Consider the following 15,988-nt stretch of genomic DNA (forward strand, 5'->3'; position numbering starts at 1 on the left):
TAAACTAAGATTTTTTATTGTTATAATAGTATTTATCTATTGTAGCATTCGTGTTTCCCCAAAATCGTGTTTTTAAAACTTATCATCACGAAAAAATATTATCATCATTTTTTTTCAAAAAATTGCATTTAAAATAACAAAAATTACTTAAAAAGTAGTTAAAAATTTCTAAGAANCGTTGAACATTTGATAACCGCAAGGATTTTCCTGGAAACAAATCCCTCTTCCTCCTCCAATTCACGCGAGAGTAAGAAATGCTCGTGATGTTACAAAATAATTCAACATCGGCTCCTTCACACGTTACGATCTCTTTAGAAGAATTTCTCCATCTCCATGCTACTAGGGATCCTAAATTAAAAATACTGAATTAATGAAAGTTTAAAGCAAAATCTATAAAATTATTATTAAATTATTTTCCGATTCAGTAGAATATCATAATTTTCGTATGCATCGAAATCTTATTCAAAAACCTTAGGAAACAATAAAATTTTTCAGAGTTTAGCAAAATAAATAAATAAATTGTATTTATTTTGCTTGTCTGTAAGTAGAAATCTCTCAAAAATTAAAATAATTAGATAATTAGCATAATCAGATTTTATTATATTCTCCTCAAAAATTTAATTGTGTACATCGCATTCTATTTGCAACATCTTTTGCATCCCTGATCCAAAACTCTTTTTCTCCTAAATGAAGGAAGCTTGACGGGAGGAGTTAAAATTTTGAATTTCCTTTATTAATTTGACTGTCTATCTGTATCAATGAAGTGTCTCAAAAAGTAAAAAGACAGGTTGGAATCGACGAGCTTGACAACTAGAATACTAACTCTCTTCTAAGGGTCATTATTTACACATTTGTATAAGAGCTATATATAAAGTAGATATCTAACCATAAAATAAAACCTTAAACCATCTATATTTATAAATTTATGCAAAAATTGATGACCATAACTTTAAAACATTGTCCTTTGTTAATGTTCAATTCGTGCACATTTCATTTTTATTAATAAGAATTTAATGGATTTTATTACAAAGAATCCAATTAAAACTTTTAAATTATCAAAAATAATTGTAAGTACGAAATTATTCAAATTAACGATAATATATTTTTATGTATAAATTCTTGAAGAGTTACGAAATTTATTTATATAAAATCCCATTTTTTAATTATTAATTTTTTACAGGCATATATATATATATGTATATGTATACTGTACATGATTTGGTCGAAACTGCATATGGACGTGCTTTGGCATAGCTTTTAATATTTTTCGTGCTGAAGAAAAGAGTTTTCAATCATTTTTGCTGAAAGAGACGGAGAGTGCTCCAAGAAAACTTGGTAAAAATAATCAACATTTTAGTCAATTAATTGCAAATATCTTTGTATAGTGGAAGCAAAAATGTGTGAAGAGTGACGAAATATATTTATATATATGTATATATACTTTATATACTTTTCATTCTAAGAATCTTTGATGAAAGAGAAGACGCTACATAATAAAAAAATTATACAGGTGTATAATATATATGTATAATATGTATTAATAATATCTTCAGTCACTTGGACCCTCAGAATTTTGAATAGAGTGTGGTCCGCAACCAGCTAAACAATTTGGCAATAAACACATAAAAAGTTAGTGACTGACAAAAAATGGTTCCTCTTGCATACCCTCTTCTTCTGCTCTTTCTTCTGCATAGCGAGAACGATAACCCAACTTAATAATAATGTATACAGATATGAATATTGGAGGAAGCATCCCGATAATGAATCCTGTCACGTTAAACTTTCTTTGAACAAAATGTCCATCTGTTACTACATCATCGGGAACTGGATAAAATAATAAAATAATCTTATAAAAATTATTTGAATTCATTTTTATTGAGTTATGTTATGGAAAAAAATAATAAACTTACCCATAATTCGAAGACTAGCAGCTGAAGTACCATGCCTATTCTGTGCTTGACAGGTATAATTTCCGAAATTACTTTTAATTAAAGTTCCATTATATACAATAATCACTTTTAATATAGAAATTGTGGTACAGTTTCCAGTTTCTTGCATCGCGATATCGAAATATGGATCCGACTGTACATCTAAAGCAATATCTTCTTTGTACCAAGTTATCGACGGAGTCGGATAGGCCTCTACTGTACACTGAAGAAAGCATTCACCGTCGTAAGAACCATTGATTTCTTTATTTGGCACTGTAATCATGGGTGGAACTATAAAATACACCAAATAATTACATATACTTTGAATTTACATATTTTCAAATAAATATATGATAAAAATTTACATTCAACTACGAGTGTGATATCCTTCTTCAGCATCCCTCCTGCCGCATTACTCACTTCGCACCAATATGTACCGTGATCTTCACGTTGAACATTTGATAACCGCAAGGATTTTCCTGGAAACAAATCCCTCTTCCTCCTCCAATTCACGCGAGAGTAAGAAATGCTCGTGATGTTACAAAATAATTCAACATCGGCTCCTTCACACGTTACGATCTCTTTAGAAGAATTTCTCCATCTCCATGCTACTAGGGATCCTAAATTAAAAATACTGAATTAATGAAAGTTTAAAGCAAAATCTATAAAATTATTATTAAATTATTTTCCGATTCAGTAGAATATCATAATTTTCGTATGCATCGAAATCTTATTCAAAAACCTTAGGAAACAATAAAATTTTTCAGAGTTTAGCAAAATAAATAAATAAATTGTATTTATTTTGCTTGTCTGTAAGTAGAAATCTCTCAAAAATTAAAATAATTAGATAATTAGCATAATCAGATTTTATTATATTCTCCTCANTTATTGTTATTTTCATCTTCTATAAAAGCGACGTTGAATTATTTTTACTTAGAAAAAAGTATTTTTCCTTCTTTTCCTAAGAATTAAAAGTTGCATTTTTATAAGATACGAGTAATTGCAATCAATCTATAAAGAACATCCTTTAAATATCACAGAAACATGTCGTTTTATAGTATCAGAATAGCGTGATGGAGTATTCTTTAAAATATGATGATGATGACAGTGCATCCATCATATTCGACAATCTCATAAGAATCTCACTTTATTCCATGGATACTTATGACTAAGAAGATTGTAAAAGGAAATTATATAGGGAGAAAAATGGTCATGTAATCTCAACTATCGATTAAAAATGTAAATACAACATTCCTTTAACTGTAATTAATTTTAATTAATTTATTTTAATAAAACTTGAAAGCATCTCGACTCGTTACATAATACAATTTAATTTTTTTTAATTATTATTTTACTGTTAAAATCTCGTTCCATTGAAAAGCATTGTAAAAGATTATTTAATACAAATAAACATTAATGAAGCTTTTAAAAATTAAATTATTCTTCAAATTAATGAACATGCAAGATCATTAAACACACATATATAAATAGAATATAATTTTTATCAATTATAATTCTCTTTAATTTATTCTAATTCATGTTATGTTTTAATTAAAATATATATTTTAATGTGTTTAATTTATAATTAAGCACATTAAAATTAAGTTAAAGTAAATGAATTCTGCTTTTTTAAAAAAATAAATGAAGTCAATTATAGCATTTTATATACAAAATTTACATACAAGTGAAAGCAGAGGATTGTACAAAGTTTATTTATATAAAATCCCATTTTTTAATTATTAATTTTTTACAGGCATATATATATATATGTATATGTATACTGTACATGATTTGGTCGAAACTGCATATGGACGTGCTTTGGCATAGCTTTTAATATTTTTCGTGCTGAAGAAAAGAGTTTTCAATCATTTTTGCTGAAAGAGACGGAGAGTGCTCCAAGAAAACTTGGTAAAAATAATCAACATTTTAGTCAATTAATTGCAAATATCTTTGTATAGTGGAAGCAAAAATGTGTGAAGAGTGACGAAATATATTTATATATATGTATATATACTTTATATACTTTTCATTCTAAGAATCTTTGATGAAAGAGAAGACGCTACATAATAAAAAAATTATACAGGTGTATAATATATATGTATAATATGTATTAATAATATCTTCAGTCACTTGGACCCTCAGAATTTTGAATAGAGTGTGGTCCGCAACCAGCTAAACAATTTGGCAATAAACACATAAAAAGTTAGTGACTGACAAAAAATGGTTCCTCTTGCATACCCTCTTCTTCTGCTCTTTCTTCTGCATAGCGAGAACGATAACCCAACTTAATAATAATGTATACAGATATGAATATTGGAGGAAGCATCCCGATAATGAATCCTGTCACGTTAAACTTTCTTTGAACAAAATGTCCATCTGTTACTACATCATCGGGAACTGGATAAAATAATAAAATAATCTTATAAAAATTATTTGAATTCATTTTTATTGAGTTATGTTATGGAAAAAAATAATAAACTTACCCATAATTCGAAGACTAGCAGCTGAAGTACCATGCCTATTCTGTGCTTGACAGGTATAATTTCCGAAATTACTTTTAATTAAAGTTCCATTATATACAATAATCACTTTTAATATAGAAATTGTGGTACAGTTTCCAGTTTCTTGCATCGCGATATCGAAATATGGATCCGACTGTACATCTAAAGCAATATCTTCTTTGTACCAAGTTATCGACGGAGTCGGATAGGCCTCTACTGTACACTGAAGAAAGCATTCACCGTCGTAAGAACCATTGATTTCTTTATTTGGCACTGTAATCATGGGTGGAACTATAAAATACACCAAATAATTACATATACTTTGAATTTACATATTTTCAAATAAATATATGATAAAAATTTACATTCAACTACGAGTGTGATATCCTTCTTCAGCATCCCTCCTGCCGCATTACTCACTTCGCACCAATATGTACCGTGATCTTCACGTTGAACATTTGATAACCGCAAGGATTTTCCTGGAAACAAATCCCTCTTCCTCCTCCAATTCACGCGAGAGTAAGAAATGCTCGTGATGTTACAAAATAATTCAACATCGGCTCCTTCACACGTTACGATCTCTTTAGAAGAATTTCTCCATCTCCATGCTACTAGGGATCCTAAATTAAAAATACTGAATTAATGAAAGTTTAAAGCAAAATCTATAAAATTATTATTAAATTATTTTCCGATTCAGTAGAATATCATAATTTTCGTATGCATCGAAATCTTATTCAAAAACCTTAGGAAACAATAAAATTTTTCAGAGTTTAGCAAAATAAATAAATAAATTGTATTTATTTTGCTTGTCTGTAAGTAGAAATCTCTCAAAAATTAAAATAATTAGATAATTAGCATAATCAGATTTTATTATATTCTCCTCAAAAATTTAATTGTGTACATCGCATTCTATTTGCAACATCTTTTGCATCCCTGATCCAAAACTCTTTTTCTCCTAAATGAAGGAAGCTTGACGGGAGGAGTTAAAATTTTGAATTTCCTTTATTAATTTGACTGTCTATCTGTATCAATGAAGTGTCTCAAAAAGTAAAAAGACAGGTTGGAATCGACGAGCTTGACAACTAGAATACTAACTCTCTTCTAAGGGTCATTATTTACACATTTGTATAAGAGCTATATATAAAGTAGATATCTAACCATAAAATAAAACCTTAAACCATCTATATTTATAAATTTATGCAAAAATTGATGACCATAACTTTAAAACATTGTCCTTTGTTAATGTTCAATTCGTGCACATTTCATTTTTATTAATAAGAATTTAATGGATTTTATTACAAAGAATCCAATTAAAACTTTTAAATTATCAAAAATAATTGTAAGTACGAAATTATTCAAATTAACGATAATATATTTTTATGTATAAATTCTTGAAGAGTTACGAAATTTATTTATATAAAAAAAAAAAAAAAAACAAGTTATGCTTGGCTAAATACAGTCTCGCTTCAGAAATGAATAACAATGACCACTCGTTTTTCTTTCTACACGACATATTATGAAATTTAAAAATTCATTCAAACTAAACAATTTTAAAGAAATATTGTCTAATTTCTCTAAAAAGCAAAAAATTAACTAAAGAAACAAATTAAAATCTATTCTTTATAGCATTCAATTTTTTTCTACCTTTTCTTCTTTTGTTCTTCTTATCTTTTTATTTAAAAATTCGATAACAATATTCTTTCAAAAGAATTTTTCAAAATTACACTTTATTTAAAAAATACAAAATTTTTCTGTTTCTAGCTAAATTTTATATATATCTATCTCTCTAAAGTCATTTAGAAATATATATACATTTTTAAAAGGTTATAAAAGTATCTAAAGATGGAATGATTCATTGAAGGAATACTTTAAAAAATACAGAAAAAGAAAGGAAAAAATTCAAGTACTTTTTCTGTACTTGAGATTTTTAGAATCTCGAAAGTGAACCAAATATCGAAACCAATAGAGACCAGGAAACACTTTCAACTTTATTCATCTCTAGAGAGCAATATTTCACCGAGTACCAAATATAAATATACACAATCTCTACCGCATATATCATAAAAGGTGTATATCTTACAATGTGTTTATCAAAAGTAAACGTCACACACTTATGCTTTATTGATTTAATATGTATAATTTGCTTTCTTTTCCCCTTTCTCCTACACTCGCAGCGATCACTTTATCCAGGAATTATTTTTTTTTTCAAACTTATCAAAGCGTTAACGATGTAAGCCATTTACCTAATAGTCGAACAAGCTTCCAGTCGACTAACCTTTATTTTTTACTGTAACGTTCCAGGTCCTTATGGAACAACAAGTGTCTGTTATCGATAACATGGGATCGACCTTTGGTGCTATCTTCGTTCGACCGCCTTCATAAAGCGGAACATTTTTGGTTTCTAACCAAGCTACCTACAAAATTAAAGTTTTAATTAACAAAAATTCATTTATTATTAATAATAATTTATCAAAAATTTCTTTTTTAATCTTCTTTCTACATCTATCAATAATAAATTGATAATAGAATTCCGTTTCAGTGTAGAATTTTAACGGAATTCGATTTCTAATTCGTTAAAAATGTAGTTAATTTGTTAAAGTTAAAAATAAAACAGCTTAATTTAATAAAATATTTAAGAACGTTTTTTTTAATGAAAAAAAATCAATGTATTTGAAATATTCTCATCATGATCATGTGAAGATGATGCGGATTTTGAATTTATGGACCAATTTAACTGATTTAATTTAAAATTTTTAAAAATTTAAGAATTTATCAATTAATTTATAACTGATTTAAATTACATAAACTTACAGAAACAGTTGGTCCTCTAGTGGTACAATTAACGATAACGAATTCATCGAAGCCTACAGATGGGCCTGAAAGGGCAAAGTTTTGCACGCTGTACGCTAGAAAATATGTTTGAAAATCTTTAATTTTAACTAAAAAACTACAATAAAATATTTATAAAAAATAAAGATTATAAATTAATAAAACATATTTTTAATCGAACGAAACTATAAGTTATCTTCTAAAAGTAGGATTTTCTAAATAATTATTTAAATCATAAACGTCCAAACATTTTGAAAAATAATTGAAATAATTCCTTAATACCAGTTAGTTTTGAATTATTAACAAATCTCTACGGTTCAATACTAGATGTGAATTGCATCACACAAAAGCTTTGTAACAATTTACCGCTGTTAGTCAGTGAATTGTCACAAATTGATTCATTACATTCTAAATTATCGGTTCTGTACTGAATGATAAGAAGGCAAAAGTGCAATAAAGTTTAACATGTACCAAAAAGATAACGTAAATTTGTACCATTTATACCAGAAACTAGGTATTTTATGAACAAAATTATAAAATTTAGAAAGCATTTTTACTTAAATTTTAAATAATAAATAGTTAAACCTCGATATAGAGCCATTCTAAATAGCATAACTCTTGTAAAATAAGTAGGCTACTTGTATATGGATCTTTCAGAGAAATATTAAACGTTTCAGTGCCTATGAATTACTAGATTCAACAATTTTGATTGAAAGCGACATTGTGATCATCAAACTCTCAAAATCAAACGTGACAGCATCTGTTTTATGCGAGAGTTGCGTGTCAATAAGTACCGTGTAAAAACGAAATTTCGTGTAAACTTGTGCTCCACTCTAAGTAGTTCCGGATAATTATCTAGACACTTATAATTAACAGAAAAACATCAATTTGTGTTTTAAAAGTTTTGATTTATGTTTTCAATACAATAAATAATGCTTTAATTCGGTTTTCTGAATGTACTGTACAAAGCGAAATTTTATTAATCGACTATACTACTTAATAAAAATACATACAAACCAGAGTATTCATTATAGTAAGTAGTGGTCAGTAATTCTGTGTTCAAAATGCCAGAAACTGGAGAAGCATTATTTGCTTGACTTAAAGATCATATTAAGTGGGCCTAGAAGTAGGTTATACTAACCACTCAACATCCCCGAAAACACAAATTTCGTAAAACAACATAAAATTAATTCTTATTGTCTGAGATACTTCGATTTAATGCCAATTTCGAAGGCGAGTAAACAGTGACGTTAAGAGAGGTTTGACTGTATTTTTAAAAAATACAGAAAAAGAAAGGAAAAAATTCAAGTACTTTTTCTGTACTTGAGATTTTTAGAATCTCGAAAGTGAACCAAATATCGAAACCAATAGAGACCAGGAAACACTTTCAACTTTATTCATCTCTAGAGAGCAATATTTCACCGAGTACCAAATATAAATATACACAATCTCTACCGCATATATCATAAAAGGTGTATATCTTACAATGTGTTTATCAAAAGTAAACGTCACACACTTATGCTTTATTGATTTAATATGTATAATTTGCTTTCTTTTCCCCTTTCTCCTACACTCGCAGCGATCACTTTATCCAGGAATTATTTTTTTTTTCAAACTTATCAAAGCGTTAACGATGTAAGCCATTTACCTAATAGTCGAACAAGCTTCCAGTCGACTAACCTTTATTTTTTACTGTAACGTTCCAGGTCCTTATGGAACAACAAGTGTCTGTTATCGATAACATGGGATCGACCTTTGGTGCTATCTTCGTTCGACCGCCTTCATAAAGCGGAACATTTTTGGTTTCTAACCAAGCTACCTACAAAATTAAAGTTTTAATTAACAAAAATTCATTTATTATTAATAATAATTTAATTTTGAACGATAATAACGAGTAAAATATTCATTAAGAGATATGACAAATGACCACTTTTATGTCTTCACCCTGTCTACCTTTAATTAAGAACAAAAATTTAATAGTATTAATGCCCCTTTATACGCAAGCTACAGTGCCACATTTCGTTTTTTAAACTTTACCCGTTCTGAGATGATGTTTAATATCTCAGAACAGTAAATAAAGAAATTAAACAAATTAGACGCCGACACACATACTCGCGCGAATTTTTTCCCTTTTATTGACATTTTTGAGGAGTTCGGGAGGTCTCCAAACGTGTAGATTTGATAACTTGAAGGGTCAAATTTGACAGGATTCCAATACTTTTCTGTTTTATATACATTACAAGTTGGGAAGTAAAAAGGAGTCGGAGTCGGCGGAATTTTTGACGACTCTGACTCCGGCTAAAACATCAAAACTGCACGACTCCGATTCCGACTCCACAGCCCTGTTTGTTAGTAATTGTTTTGTTACATGAAGAACTGAGATGATCATATTCATCGCTCGGCGAAGAGATCACAACTGTCTTCAATAAGGCGTTAAATGTTCATTATAAAAAATTTCACTTTGCGAACATTTTCAATGACAATCATTTGTTTCGATGCAAATNAACAAATTAGACGCCGACACACATACTCGCGCGAATTTTTTCCCTTTTATTGACATTTTTGAGGAGTTCGGGAGGTCTCCAAACGTGTAGATTTGCAAACTTGAAAGGTCAAATTTGACACGATTCCAATACTTTTCTGTTTTATATATATTACAAGTTCGGAAGTAAAAAGGAGTTGGAGTCGGCGGAGTTTTTGACGACTCCGACTCCAGCTAAAACACCAAAACTCCACGACTCCGACTCCGACTCCGACTCCGACACCACAGCCTTGTTTGTTAGTAATTGTTTTGTTACATGAAGAACTAAGATGATCAGATTCAGCGCTCGGCGAAGAGATCGCGACTGTCTTCAATAAGGCATTAAATGTTCGTTATAAAAAATTTCACTTTGCGAACATTTTCAATGACAATCATTTGTTTCGATGCAAATTTTATTTTTACAAGTATAAAATTAAACGATAAAAATAAGATTGCTCTATGAGGACCCTCCGTGCAATTTGACTATTCAACAGATAATTTTCCTAAGCATCTCAATCGTAAAAAGAAAAAATTAAGTTTACGATTAGAGCTTTATAGATCTAGAAGCGACTTCATTGCCAGATGAAGAAAAGAAAAAAAATTGCAGCTTTTTTGGGAGATTATTTTACTTTGTAATTGTTTACATTTCGAGACAAAAACACATAAATAAAACCTACAATTTGACACCTTACCTAAGAAAACTATTACCTTTCGAAAGAGATACTCTGATTTACTATACGAATTTCGGGAACAATGAAATCGGCACCGAAATATCGGAAATCTGATTCCTATATAAATGTCAGTTAATGACTTTTTCACTTTGAACGGAACCATAGCTTTCACTCTAAATAAGAAGAATTATACGTAATTATGAGAAGAGATAATGGACCGAACGTGATTGCAACATACACTTTCAATGGGTGTTATTAATATAAAATATTAATAAGGTAATTCGATTTATTATCGTTCCTTCTAAAAACTTTTAATTTCTCTCGAAATTCTAACAAAAATTTTTAAACAGGTTATCATAGCCACCGACGAATTGTTCAAATGTGGTACATAAAGTAAAATGAATATACCGGTATTAAGGTTTTACTGCATTAATCACTGACTTCAATTTGAGAATATGAAAATATATTGATAACAAGAAGTTTTTTAATTTGTATATTTTAATGCAAATTCCGTTTCAAATATCTACATGAATAGTGTCTGCATGAAGTATAATGATTATATCAAATACAAAATAATTTATAATTTGATTTTCTTTTTGAAACCGTGTCCTGTTTACTACGCCACAAATTTATAATTTATTTCCATAATTATAAATTAGGGAAATAAATATTTGAAAAAGTTACGTTGAGATAATACTTGTTTATTCAATTATTAATATCTGTGTTAACGTGATTTTAATAGAATGACTAAATAAGCTAAGAATGAGTAAATAAGTTAAGAATGACTAAATAATTAATGTTTTATGACTTTATATATTATAATATTTAAATTATTGTTAAAACAAAAAATATTTTTCATTTGAAAGATCGATGTATACATTATACAAAGTGCTAAAAAGTGTTTCTTCGATTCGAATTTTTTATGAATATGTTAAACAATTAAAGCAAACAGTCGCAAAAGACTGCATCTTCTGCGACATTTTCATTAATTTTTGAAACTTTTAAATTAAATGCATATTCCCTTTCAGTAAACTAGATTGATAAAAATTCATTTTTTATAATGCAATTAGTGCGTAGTCTTTATTATTTTCTGATTGAGAAATAATAAAAAGCCCAATAGCAAAGTAGAGAAGAAAGTAGAATTAATTTAGTATATTTTATATCTTATTTTAATAATTTCTTGAAACTGTATCTAGATGTTATTCATTTTTAAATGAAAAATGCTATTAAATATATTATAATTTATTATATAAAATATTTTATATAATTAATTTAAAAAGCGCTGGATTCATTTTAAAATGCAATGTAATTACATGTCGCTACGTACAAATAAAGACACGTATTTGCATTTGTATATTTGTAGGTATAGTATATTTGTATGTAGTATATAAATCTGTACATAGTATATAAAAATATAACAAATATACTAATAAACTATAAATAAATATATAAACTACGTATAAAAATTTCNGAATCATTGAATGTGAATCCGTTAATTTCATATGGTCCTGCAGTTCTGTAAGTCTAAATAGAACTTTATAAATAATATAATAGGAAGTATAGCGTAAATGTATGCACAGTACATTCTATAAGATAAGAGTAAATGTAAGATAAACGGGAACTATAGGTTAAATTTAGCAAATATGCTAAGTTAGGATAGATGCAATAATTATTTTTAAATACAAAATACTACAGCATAATTTCATTATCTTAATCGAATGTTTGAAACTTTCACGCAATGATTATTTCTAATAGAAAATTTCAAATCATCTATGAAATAAAATATAGAATTTAATATAAAATTCTCTACAGCGCTACTGATAAATTCTATAATTTATGTAATGTAGGTGGCCCAAAAATTAGTCAACCGTGTTTTGTAATACAATTTTTTGGTGTTGTAATTTGTGTATTAAAGAAGAAGAATATCATTTTAAAAACAATGTTTTAAAAAACTGTAAACAATAAAATATTTAAATAAGACAGCAATTCAGTTTACAATAGTTAACTGACTTTCGGGGCAATGCATTTATACCATAAAATAATTGAATAAAACAACATTTTAGTATTTATTACAGTTAAATACTAATTGTGGCTACCCAGTATAAATATACTTTTTAGATTTTTGAATAAACAGAAATAAATAGCCATCCCGTACAGTTATATAGAATATAAAAAAAAAGTAAATTAATTAAATTTATAGAAAAATTATTTCTTAAACTAGATTTAAATTTAAGCAAGATTTCACTATTGATTTATTGAATAAGTCTATCAAAGAAATCCACTTAAAAACTCTTTTTAACAGATCAAAAAATTGATTCAATTGTCGATAAGAGTTATCAATATTTTTTATAACTTCAATACTTTTCTATATTAATAATTTCTAAGAAGATAACTTATCAGATTTCATTAATCTATAACGATAATTTTTTAACTCATAAAAATGAATGCAAGTAGAAGGATGGATATTAAAGAAGAGGAAGAGGAGGAGAAGTAAAATATTCAGATAATTAAAGAAAGAAGGAGATTAAATATGATAATTTTCTCTTGTTTATAATAACAAATTCATCAAAGTTGGTTGCGTGAAAACTAGTTTAATTACGAATATAAATGTTAAGAGATTATTAAAATGATTATGCAGCATCAACAGCATCAGCAAGAGCATCAAGAGCAGCAGCAACAACGAAGAGCACGAATATTTTATTTTATCAGATGTACATTAATATTTAAAATAGTATAATTAATTATTTTAATTGGAAGAATTTCATACAAAAATTATTTAAATATTTTTAATAAAAATTCATTTATTTAATTCTTTTAAAATCTTCTAAAAATTAGCAAGGAAATATTTAAAAATGGATAAACGTGCTCCTTAATTTGAAACTACTGTATATAATATAACTTTCAAATGTAACTTTTAAAAAAAGAAATTAAAGAATAATAATAATTAAAATATTTTGAACAGAAAATATTTAAATTGGATTAAGTATTTTCTTTTCGAATTTTCAAATATTTAAACAACTTCTTTTAATTTTTAAGATTTAAGAAAGAGTTTTATGTAATTTTGTCATTAAGTTAATTTAAAAATTTACTTAATTTAAGATTATAATTTGTATAAAATTTATAGGGAAACTTTTGTTATTCCATTAAAATTACATTTAAAAATATGCAATTTTACTTATTTTATTTATTTTTTTTTCAAAAATATCAATCAAACTACTTTGTATTCAATCTCCAAAATGGAGTCGTTTCGTCTTCGGAATGAAAATTTTAATCTTTATTCAACAAAAACGTGATTCTATTTTAATTTGTTTTTCCATTTTCCATTTTTCAATATTGATTTTTTTTCTTTAAATTTNCATAGCAGTATTTGCACCTTGGAAGAAACGATACATTTGATTTTCTTCTGTGATGAAATTTAATTGGTTTAAATCCATTTTAATTCTTAGTTCGTAGCCTGTTTTACATCCACAGAAAACGTGATACTTAGTGAATAATTCTTGACATCTTGGGCAGCTACTTTTGGAAATTTCATAGATTCTATTATTAATTAAAACCATATTGCTATTTAATCTCAGTTGAATGAAAAACTTCTTGACTGTAAACGACATATTAGATAACATATAGTTGTTATTGAAGGGGTAATTTAGCAATATTTTATACCATTTAGGCTCTCTTCTCTTATGTATTTCTTCGATATCTTGAGCTAATGAGATTTCCAGTGCATTATGTATTAGTTGTTTCCTTATAAAGTCGCTAATTTATATTATTCATTTATTTATCTTAAAATCCTTCAGCATCTTTTAAAATCATATAAATAATTTTTTATTGTTATGCAAATCATTTTTCATCTTTCTATGAAGGGATTTAATCAGCAGAAAACTCAGGAGAGAAAATTAAAAATACATATTTAGATTATTTTCCTAAGAAAAATTGCTCAATATAACTTAATTAAAAAAAACAGAAAATTTTCTTCGCTTAAAACTTTTAAAATCAGATTTAACAACTTAAAGCAAAAGATTAATAGAACATTGAAAGGAACTATAAGATAAATATGAAATCCATAAAATAAATTAGAACCATTGAATGTGAATCCGTTAATTTCATATGGTCCTGCAGTTCTGTAAGTCTAAATAGAACTTTATAAATAATATAATAGGAAGTATAGCGTAAATGTATGCACAGTACATTCTATAAGATAAGAGTAAATGTAAGATAAACGGGAACTATAGGTTAAATTTAGCAAATATGCTAAGTTAGGATAGATGCAATAATTATTTTTAAATACAAAATACTACAGCATAATTTCATTATCTTAATCGAATGTTTGAAACTTTCACGCAATGATTATTTCTAATAGAAAATTTCAAATCATCTATGAAATAAAAGGCATTTGAAAATTGAATATCTTATTTCAGTTTGTGATCTAACAGATAATGTATGTTCAGTGTTATATTTATATCATAAATTATAGAATTAGAATATAATATTTAGGTTTGTCGTGAATTATACAGTATATTTTCCGATTGTTATTCTTAAATTGACGTCATCCATATGTTTGCTTGCGTGGAGTTGGCATCTTTCCCATCTACTGAAAATAATTGCAGTATGGTATTATAGAAAAGATGTCAATAGTAAATAATAGTATTTTGTTCAGAATTAATTTTATCGTCTTATAGTTCATATTAAAATTTAATAGAATTTAAATCAATAAGAGCAGCGAGAGAATACTTACCATTATACAGAAAGCATTTGTAAGAAAATTAAAGGAAACGCCAGATTATATAAATATTAAAGTTTTAATGAAGCTATACTACCATTAAAGTTATCTGTTTTGGACTTATACAGCATATTAGAAATGTATGTATACGATCGTATATACTGTATACGTAATAAAAGTGGGAGAATTTCTTCCTAATGGAGTGATGTTTATAGAGCAAAATGAGAAAAAATTTGATAATGATTATCTCAAGTGATGATTAAGATAAGATGACGATCATCCTTATAAGATAGCAATTAATATAAATGAACATCTCTCGTCAATACTTAAGCATGTCTTTCGTGCACTAAGGAAAGATTGCAAAAGCATGTGTCAGAAAGAAATTTCTATACACAAAAATATTTTAATTAATAACAATTAATCGTCATTATCTGCATTAAATATTAATTTTAGTATTATTAACGTTACTCATGGTTTAAAGTAAATGTTTACCATAACGAGAAACTATTTTTCTTTAAAATAATCACAGTCATCTTATTGAACAATATAATATTTTCATTTACTTCAGTTTTATCTTTTATAAGACATACAATTATATAAAATGTCACAAAAATTTAAAAAACATTCCATCAAAATATTTCAAAAAGAAAGTAAATCTCCCAGAGGAGACTGCGAAACACGTATTAAAAATTATGATTTTGTTACATGAATAATTTAACTTTTCTAACTAATAAAATTAAATATTATGCATATAAACATATATTTTTTATTTTTATACATCTAAAAATAATAAATGTACTTAAAACTATAACGTAAAGTTA

The 15,988-nt window shown here is 27.0% G+C and overlaps 2 protein-coding genes across 2 annotated transcripts in view; both read right to left on the reverse strand.

The window, feature by feature from the left end:
* Positions 1-1,156: 1,156 nt before the first annotated feature.
* LOC111637532 (lachesin-like) lies at positions 1,157-3,735 on the reverse strand. Its single transcript, XM_023383039.1, has 4 exons — positions 3,710-3,735; positions 2,294-2,562; positions 1,911-2,219; positions 1,157-1,824 (listed from the first exon to the last, which is right to left on the reverse strand). Exons 1-4 carry the CDS (start codon positions 3,733-3,735, stop codon positions 1,631-1,633), a joined length of 798 nt encoding a protein of 265 aa, XP_023238807.1. The 3' UTR covers positions 1,157-1,630.
* The window catches only part of LOC111637536 (limbic system-associated membrane protein-like), a 73,842-nt gene continuing 61,478 nt past the window's right edge, over positions 3,625-15,988 (reverse strand). The window contains exons 3-7 of the mRNA XM_023383044.1: positions 7,241-7,335; positions 6,705-6,843; positions 4,795-5,049; positions 4,412-4,720; positions 3,625-4,325 (exon numbers count right to left, since the gene is read on the reverse strand). Coding sequence (XP_023238812.1) covers positions 4,132-4,325; positions 4,412-4,720; positions 4,795-5,049; positions 6,705-6,843; positions 7,241-7,335 — 992 coding nt within the window. The 3' untranslated portion in view covers positions 3,625-4,131. The remainder of the gene's footprint in view (positions 4,326-4,411; positions 4,721-4,794; positions 5,050-6,704; positions 6,844-7,240; positions 7,336-15,988) is intronic.

This window comes from Centruroides sculpturatus, unplaced genomic scaffold (genome assembly GCF_000671375.1).
Source record: "Centruroides sculpturatus isolate CEXI.00-Female unplaced genomic scaffold, Cexi_2.0 scaffold1201, whole genome shotgun sequence".
In the NCBI taxonomy this organism is placed as follows: Eukaryota; Metazoa; Arthropoda; class Arachnida; order Scorpiones; family Buthidae; genus Centruroides; species Centruroides sculpturatus.

Excerpts from the sequence above, each read along its gene's own strand:
- LOC111637532 (XM_023383039.1), bottom strand. The coding sequence starts at position 3,735 with ATGCAGTTTCGACCAAATCATGTACA. Across the intron at positions 2,563-3,709 it reads TTTCGACCAAATCATGTACA|TATTTTTAATTTAGGATCCC; the intron begins GTATACATATAC and ends TCATTAATTCAG. Across the intron at positions 2,220-2,293 it reads TATCACACTCGTAGTTGAAT|TTCCACCCATGATTACAGTG; the intron begins GTAAATTTTTAT and ends TGTATTTTATAG.